A 9,341-nucleotide genomic window follows, 5' to 3' on the forward strand; every position below is an offset into this window, starting at 1 on the left:
CTTCTCTATCTAAAGGATATGCTCTTTGATTAATAGAAAAGGCTAACATATTTCTGTGAATCACAAAATTACTTAAAATACTTTCTTGGAAGCATTTCACAAATTTAAACTTTAGGATAAAAAAATAAAGGCTTTATTTATAAAGTGCACTGCATCAATTAATTTAAAATATACTCTAAGTAATATATTATCAACAAATATAATTCTTCAGGTAGATTAGAAGGCATGAAAACACAGCTCAATCAAAGCCCTGCGGTCAGGTGTCGTCAGCATTCAATCATTACTGGGCAATCAGGCCTCTGTGATCCCTGGTCAGGAAGTCAAGCCCCGCCAGGGCCCCTCGCCAGTCCACATGCAGATCGCAAGTGCTGCTGAACGTAAATGCGATATTCAAACTCCGAGGAGCTGTGGGCTTATAAGTTAGAGATTAGCTCTGGGTTTATGACTTTCAATAACCTTAGCTGAGGTAAGCTCATCAATCTCTTTCTGGCTGAACCCAAACTCTTCCAGTATCTCTTTAGAGTGCTCTCCAATGATGGAATCCCTCTGGAGAGAAGGGGTGGCAGGGGTGCGCAGCAGCAGAGGTGCAGGGCGGGGACTCAGGTCCTGCCCCTCATCCCTGATAAAGGAGCCCCGCTCACGGGGGTGGTCATGATGGGCGACCTCCTCAAATGACAGAACAGGGGTCACGCAAGCATCAGTGCCGTCAAAGATCTGACACCACTCGGCCTTCGTCTTCGTTGCGAACACGGCAGCAAATTTCTTCTTTATTTCTGGCCAGTCAGCCATGTTCATCTGATTGGGAAGTTCAGCAGAATTGAGTCCCAGTCCTGAGGGGGGAAGACAGAGGCAGGGGGGAAAAATCAATTTTGTGAACTTTTATGCTTTGGCTAGAGTGATTATAACCAATGAAAACAAGTTCTGAGGTCACCATCTTGTCCCAGGTAAGTGTTCTATACGGTTTCTGAATCAAAGGAAGAAATCAAGGCCAGGCAGAGGCTACAGTGCAGATGTGGTGAAGGACGTAGGTCTCCAAATCAGACTTTTCACTGCCGAGATTTTATTATTACGATTCAACAAAAATTGTGTACTATTCAAGTCCAGAGTCTCCAAAAACCAATTTCTGCTTAGAATGGCTTTGAGAAAGAAAGTTTCTGATGATGTTATTTTCTGTCATACTGAATTAAAGCAACCTACTTTATGCATTCAAACTCTATAAGAAATAAAATATAAGCAATTTTACACATGGCTATGTCAGTTTTCAAGGAAGAAATCTAAAATAAACTAAAACTCAGATGACTGTTTCATAAATAATACTCATTTCTCCTTATTTTGTTATAAGCAAGAATACAGATGCCAAAAATATAAAACCCAATACCTTTTATTTAAACAACAGTAACAATTTACTGTTTCATTATGTTAATGAAATCAATGTTGCTATTAGGTGCCATTGAGTTGAGTATAACCCATAGTGACTCTTATGAATAACAGATCTGAACCCTGTCCTATCCTGTGCCATCCTCACACTTCCTAACACACAAGATACCATTGCAGCAGCCACTGCATCAATCCACCTAAGTGAGGGTATTCTTTTCCTTCACCAACCCTCTGCTTTTCCAAGCATCATATCCCTTTCCAAGGAATAGCCTCTCCTAGCAACATGCTCAAAGTATGTGAAGCAAAGCTTTATCATCGATGCCAGTAAGGTGAACTCTGGATGCACTGTCTCCAAGACATATTTCTTTGTTCTTCTGACAGTCCATGGGATTTTCAGCGTTCTTTTCCAACACCACAGCTTAAACGTATTAATTCTTCTTCTGTCATCCTTATTCACAGTCCAGCCCTCAGATGCATAGCAAGTGATGGGAAAGACCATGGCGTGAATTAGATGCACCTTAAACTGCATCTTTAAGTTAAAAGTCCTCAAACTGACATGAACATTCTTCAGTAATTTGGAGAGGACCCTGACTATAGATTTTCCCAGTGTAATATGTCTCCTGATTTTCTGACTGCTGGTACTAAGGGTGTTGTTTGTGGATCCTAGTAAGATGAAGTTGCTGACAGTTTCAATCTTTTCTCCCTCTATCATGATGCTGTCTATTGGTCCAGTAGTAAGAATTTTTGTTTTCTTGACCTTGGAATGCAATCCATATTGAAGGCTATATTTTCGATCTTCTACAAGTGTTTCAAGTCCTCCTCACTTTGAGCAAGAATTGATGTTTCATCTGTGTAATGCAGGTTCTTGATGAGTCTTCCTCCCCTCCAATCTTGATGCTACATTATTCCTCAGAGTCCGGCTTCTCAGATAATTTGCTCAACATACATATGCTGAGAGAATAAGACCCTGGCACAGTTCCTTCTTAATTTTAAACCTTGTAGTGTTCCTTTGCTCTGTTCACAAAACGGCCTCTTAGTCTAAGCACAAGATTCTCATGAGCACAAATAATGTCAATTAAGTAATTAGGTAATGAAATAAATACATAAAAACCATTTCAACTTCACTAGGGCATTTGAAAGCTCAGCATGCAGACTGAACAGACATGGGGAAAGAATACAACTCCTGATGCACCATCATTCCTGATTTTAAGTGTTCCTTATTCTGTTTGGATAGCTGCTTTTTGGTCTATGGACAGGTCTCTTACGAGCACCATTGAGTGTTCTGAGATTCTCATTCTACTCAATGTTATCCATAATTTGTTATAATGCACAGTCAAATACCTTTGCATAGTCAACAAAACACAAGCAAACACCTTTCTGGTATTGTCTCTTTCAGTCAAGATCCATTTGGTATAAGTGGTAATACCGTTTGTTCATAGCCTCTTTTGAATCCAACTTGGATTTCTGGGCAGTTCTTTGACTATGTACTGTTATAGTCATTTTAAAATAATATCCAGCAAGGTTTTGCCTACATGTGATAGTAACAACATTGCTCAATAATTCCTGTATTCTGCTGGATAACTTTCCTTGGGAATGGGAACAAATATCCATCTCTTCCCATCAGCTGGCTAACTGTCTTCCATACTTGTTGGCACAGGCTCATAAGCATATCCAGAGTTGCAACTGGTTGTCAAATATCTATGATGATATCCCATCAATTTCTAGGGTGTTATTTTTTGCCAATGCCTTCAGTGAAGCTTGATCTTCTTTAATTATCATTGGTTCTTGATCATATGCTACTTTCTGAAGTGTTCCAACATCAACCAATTCTTTTGGTACAGTGATTGTATATTCCCTCTATCGATAATTCCTATGTCAGTGACTATTTCCCCCCAGTTGCTGTTGTTATGTGCCATCAACTGTGACTCACAGTAACCTTTTGAATAATGGATCTGAACCATGTCCTACCTTGTACCATCCTCTCCATCTCTACTATACTTGAGCTCATTGTTACAGTCACTGTGCCAAACTATCTTATTAAAGGTCTTTCTCTCCTATGTGACCTTTCACCTTACCAAGCAAGATGTTCTTCTCCAAGAACTGGCCTTTCCTAGCAATATGTCCAAAGTCTATGTGATGAAGCTTCATCATAATTGCTTCCAAGGAGCACACCGGTAGCACTTTCTCCAAGAGAGACCTGTTTGTTCTTTTGGTAGTCTATGGGACATTTATTCCTCTTTTCCTATTCCACAACTTCTTTTTCTTGTTGTTGTTGTTGATATGCTGTCAAGTTGACTATGACTCATGGAGACCCAATGAACAATGACTCTGATCCTTGCTTTCTCCTGAGCCAACCTCTTCACTTCCAACACAAGTGACTCAACTGCCATAGTCCTTGTGTCAATCTACCTCATCCGGGGCCTTCCTCTATTGTGTCGACCTTCTTACCCTTACCCTTTCAAGCATGTCTTTCTCAAAAAACTGGTCCCTCCTGGTGACATTCCCAAAGTTTGTTTGACAGAGCTTCAAAATTCTTTCCTTAAAAAAAAAATTTAAAAATAAAAATAAAATAAAATCCTTGCCTCAAAGGACAAAACTGGTTTCACCCTTTCTAGGACAGAGTTCTCTTGGCAGACCATGATATGGTCAATACTCTTCTCTAGCACCACAACTCAAAGACATTGACTCATCTTCTGCCTTTCTTATTTATTGTTCAGCTCTCAGATGCCTAGCAGGCAATTGAGAAACCAAGGCCTTCAACAGATATACCTTTGTCTCTAAACTGACATTGTTCATCTTGAGCACTCTGGAGAGATATTTGACAGCACATTTTCCCAGTGCAACTTGTCTACTGATTTCCTGAATGCTGGAGCCATGAATGTTGATGGTGGATCCAAGCAAGATGAAATCATTAACCACCTTAATCCTTTCTCCATCTGTCATGATACTGTCTTTTGGCCTGGTGGTTTGTGTCTCTGCTTTCTTGATGTTGAGACACAGTCTATATTGAAGACTGCAGTCCCTGTCTGCAGCAAATCTTCTGCAGTATCAGCAAGGTTGTGTCATCTGCATAACGCAGGTTGTTGAGAGTCTTCCTTCAATTCTGATGCCACATTATTCCTCATAAAGTCAAGTCTCCTGAATGATCTATTCTGCATACAGACTGAAAAGGTTTTGAGCTTAGTCTTTATGCTAACATCATTGTTCTTCATTTGGAGAGGTCCTTGACAGATTTTCCCAGTGTACTACGTCTTCTGCCCACAGAATCAATCCTTCATTACTTGTAGCTTCAGTTTGTTCTTCAGTTTTTTCAGCTTGAGAAATGATGAGTCTGTTCTTCCCTTCTGAGGTTCTTTGTACTCCAGTTCTTTGCACATTTCGGTATAATACTTTGTCTTCTTGAGCTGCCCTTTGAAACATTCTGTTCCTCTTAATTCAGCATTCCTTTCGCTTATTTTGTCACTTTTTTTTTTATATCATCAAGTCAGATCCGACTCACAGCTGACCATCCAGCAGGTTTTCAGAGGCAGAAAAATCACACAAGAGGAAAATTCCCATCTTCCTCCCACAGAACAGCTAGTGGATCTGAATTGCATACCCTGGTGTTGGCATGTCAAAATTTAAGTAACTCTAGGGCTGTGTCTGGATCTTATAGAACTCTCATTTTCTTTAAAGTCTACTGTTTAAATGTAGGGAAGAAGAGCTGGAGACATAAATTGGTCCCAAAGTGAGTTGAAATTATCCTTTACTCTAAAAGTGAACCACGTGTGTGGAATCAGACTGCATAAATGCTGTTCTCTGAGTTAGCTTCTGTGTCGAGTACATAGAATTGTACTCTAGTATTTATTATAAGATATCCCTTAAAAAGATACAACTGCGGTTGGTTGAGTTGCTTCCTTTTCACAGACTTCCTCTTTATTGGTTTTCTGGAGCGGTAAATCATTAGGAGAGGGGATGTCTACTATTCTCCCTTGCAGTAGCTGATGGATTCAAAACAATGACTGTGGCTTAGTGGTAAGAAGCTACACTGCAATCCCAAAGGCATGCAGTTCTATCCCACCAGTTGTTCTATAGGAGGAAGATGTGCAATCTCATCCACGCAATTTATTTCCTCTGAAAACCTACTAGAGGGTCAGCCATGGGTTGATTCTGAGTCAATGGCACATAACACTATTTAATTAGGCAAGAATTTTTCCAGAACTGCCCTTCTAACTTGAGGCAACATGCCAAAAAGACCAGTAACTGTAAGAGAAGTAAACCGCAGAGGTATGGAGTGATAATAACCCTCACCACCACGCTCACTCTGTGTTCTGGGACCCCTGGCACTGAGCTGTCATAAATCGTTTATTGAGGAACAGGAACTCACAACTAGTGAAATGAGTTCTAGGAAAGAACAGGCATTAAAGGACAACATAAATATCTAACAATACTGACTATGAAATGTAAACACAGCACAGAATGCTCCCCCAAAAGGACTAGATATTTTAAAATTTTGGCCTTTAAGTTTTAAAAAGACAAACCAAGCCCACTGCTGTTGAGTCAATCCCAATTCTCCATGACTCGTCATCAGGTTTGCAAGGCTGTAAATCTACACAAGAGAAATGTGCTGCATCCTTCTCCCTTGGGACTGCTAAACAGACCAACAGTAACATTATCTGTTAATAGAAAAGATGGAAGAATGCTCTGTGAAGTAATGACGGCTATAGTTAGTAGGGTCTTTGGAAATTGGTCATATAGGAAAAGTAGTAGTAGCAGCTTATATGTTAAGCATTAGAGAAGCCGTTTATATGTTAGCATTAGGGAAACTATTTTGTTCTGACAGTCATTTTAAGAAATGTATGCTTCACTAATTTTAACAATAACATGTTTTTCTGAGCTTTACGTTCTCTAGTACATGTTAATCAAGCTTGGTTACCACTCCCTCTGCACCTGGCCAGGGGCCTGAGCACCAATGAGAAGTCAGAAACAATAACGATTCAAGAATGTGAAGAAATTTCAACTGCCAACCACAATGAACACTGTGTAACCCCCATGCCCAATTCCTGTATATAAACCTAATCTTTGCTTTCCTTCAGGGTCAGAAGAGTTTAGGCATTGGCTGACATTCTGCATGATAAAAGCTTTTCTGATCTCTCCACTTTGCCTGAGTGTTTAGAATCTTGCTATCTGCCACAATAGAAACAGTTATGAATTTCAAAAAGTCCCTTCACAGACACAAAAGAACATCCACAAGAACATGGTTTGAGTGAGCCAGGGTGTAAAGGTCACCAACCTTTGAGAAGCAGCTTATAGAACTGGGGTTCTATGGCTCCCACGGCCATAAACCCTCCATCTGCTGTTTGGTAAGTCGTGTAGAAAGGAGCTCCACCATCCAAAATGTTCTGGCCTGGAGGCTGCTCCCACAGGCCTGTTTTCAGTGTTTTCCAGAGAAAAGAGCTCAGATATGCTGTCCCTTCCACCTGTGAGAACACAGAATGAATTCAGAAAATTTAACCATTTGGTCAGACTAAATTCTATTTAATTTTAAAAAGAATTTTTAAAAATCTTTATTTCAGGCACATGCAGATTCTATCTAATAATGCAGCCTGTTGGTATTTTTAGGAAGTGAGTTATACTGAGTTTGTGGTAGCATAAGAATTGGCTGCAAACTTTTACCACTTTTGTACATACCAAAAAACTGTAACAATAAAAAGTTAAAAATAGTAAGGACCAAGTGTCTTGACTGTCCCTAGTCTGATCTGAACAGCTACTGAAAAATGCACACAGGTAGAGAACTCTAAAACAAATTAAAGGAAAATTACTTAAATTGATTCTAGTTGGACTCCTAAGAAAATGATGTTTGAATACTTAATATATCTTACCTTTAGGATCTCAGTTACAACATAAACCTAACTACAGTTGATTGGTATCTGGGTTTCTGGATTCCAGACAATGTAGTCTAGGAACATAACCTTCCAACTGAGTCCTGAAGTAAGAGGAATGGAGTCAAAATTCCATTGGCGTTTGACTCCATGGAGTCAAAACACAAAACTCAACACAAAGCTAGCTGCCCTGGCCAACTCTCTAAAGATTCCAGCATTCAGGGAGGTCAGTAGAGCACCCTCCTCTCATAGGTCACTAACAGCTGTGAACACAGAACTTCACACAGCGCTACTATCTATGAAACAAATGCAAAGGACATTTCTGGGTATATGACAACTACATTCTGGTGGTTTAGTGGTAAGGAGTTACACTACCAACCCAAAGGTCCTTGGTTCAAATTCACCAGGTACTCTGAGGAAGAAAGAGGAATAATCTTCTCCTGTGTGATTTTTATTGCCTCTGAAATCTTGCTGGAGGGTCATCAATAAAGTGGTTTTAATTCCACAGCACATAACAACATATAAGAATTTGCACTTTCAACTTGAAATCTCCTGAAGAGCTATGACATTAAGTGTCCTATGACAGGACTTTTTAATAAACTGAGTTAGGTTTCTCCACTTGTTGCTTCTCCACCCTGTATCCAGTCAATTAACTAGGTTCCTGCTTTGAAAAATTTTTAGTGTGTCCTGGACTGGTCTCTTGCCTGGAGCATTAGACCATGGTACTGCTGCCTGGAGATACTGCACCCTCTGACTGCTAGCCCCAGGTCCTGCTGCCTGGACCCCTGAACCTGTTGTCTAGAGGGCCTGTCCCCCTCCACCCCCCACCTGGATGCTCCTGCCTGACTTTTAGAAGCCCAGCACCAGCTCTCTGCCTGGAAGTCCTACCCTGCTACCTGAACACTCTGCCCTCCACCTGGAAGTCTCAGCCCACAGCATGGAGTCTCAACCCTGCTGATGGAAGTTCTGCCCCCTCCTCCTGGAGGACCTAGCCCCACTATCTGGAGGACCTGGCCCCACTACCTGCATGCTCCAGACCCAACACCTGGAGGACAACTCACTGCCATCCCTCTGAACTGCGCCAGGGACATCACTGTAACAGGTGAACTAATTTCATTTCCTCCCCTCTCTCAAAACTTGAGCTGTCTTTAGCATGGGGCACCCTGGACTGGCCTAGTTGCAGCAGTTGTCTGACAGAGGAGGCTGCTAATTTACAAGCCATATCTCTCCCAAATTGAAGCAAGTCTTCCTTTGAGTCAAAAAATCTTGAGAGAAACTCAGGCAGGGTAGCTGCTCCACCTTCCTTTGGAGCAATGACATCAGACCAAGAGCCTGCTATCTTCTCAGGCATGAAAGAAGCAGGCTACTTTACACCCTACATAAACCCAAAACAAGATGTCATTCCCAAAATGTGACACAGTATCAGTGGATTTCCTGAATCCAGAAAGTCTGATGGAACTTTCTGACATAAAATTAAAAAAAAACAATGACTGGATATTTTCAACGGGTGAAGACAAACTTGAAGAACTGCAGGACACTGCATGCAAAAATCAAGAGTAACTTAAAAACAATGCAGATAAAACAAATGAGGCATGAGAGGCTCTGGAAAAGCAAGAAACCATACTCCAAAATATGAGGACCAATGTTTCAGATGCTGTCAACATGTTGGAGGAACTTATGAACAGAGCTGAAGAGATGGGAACATAGAACCAGTCATCACTGATCTCCTAGAACAAAAAGTAGAATTAAAAAAGAAAGAAAAAGAAGAAAGCCCAAGAAAAATGTGGGATACCACCAAAAAGAATAATGTGCCCATAATCGGAATGTCAGAACAGGAAGAAGTAAAGGCACTGAGAAAGTTGTAGAAGAATCACTAGAAGAAAATTTTCCAGGAATTATGAAGAATGATGATGTTGTTGCTATGGTTAGGTACCTCTGAGTCAAGTATGCCTCATAGCGACCATATGAACAAAAGATCTGAACCTAGTCCTGTCCTGAGTCATCCTCACACTTCCTGACACACAAGAGCCCACTGCAGCAGTCACCCTGTCAGTCCACCTGGTTGGTCTTTCTCTCCTTCACCCACCCTTCTGAACATCATGT

At 40.8% G+C, this 9,341-nt stretch overlaps 1 protein-coding gene across 1 annotated transcript in view; it reads right to left on the bottom strand.

Moving 5' to 3' along the window:
- Positions 1–420: 420 nt before the first annotated feature.
- Positions 421–9,341, bottom strand: part of AMACR (alpha-methylacyl-CoA racemase) — a 21,534-nt gene continuing 12,613 nt past the window's right edge. The window contains exons 4-5 of the mRNA XM_006896799.1: positions 6,650–6,836; positions 421–830 (exon numbers count right to left, since the gene is read on the bottom strand). Of these exons, the coding sequence (XP_006896861.1) occupies positions 421–830; positions 6,650–6,836 (597 nt within the window). The remainder of the gene's footprint in view (positions 831–6,649; positions 6,837–9,341) is intronic.

The sequence above is a fragment of the Elephantulus edwardii genome, unplaced genomic scaffold, assembly GCF_000299155.1.
Source record: "Elephantulus edwardii isolate Elephantulus edwardi_28Jun2011 unplaced genomic scaffold, EleEdw1.0 scaffold00191, whole genome shotgun sequence".
NCBI lineage: Eukaryota > Metazoa > Chordata > Mammalia > Macroscelidea > Macroscelididae > Elephantulus > Elephantulus edwardii.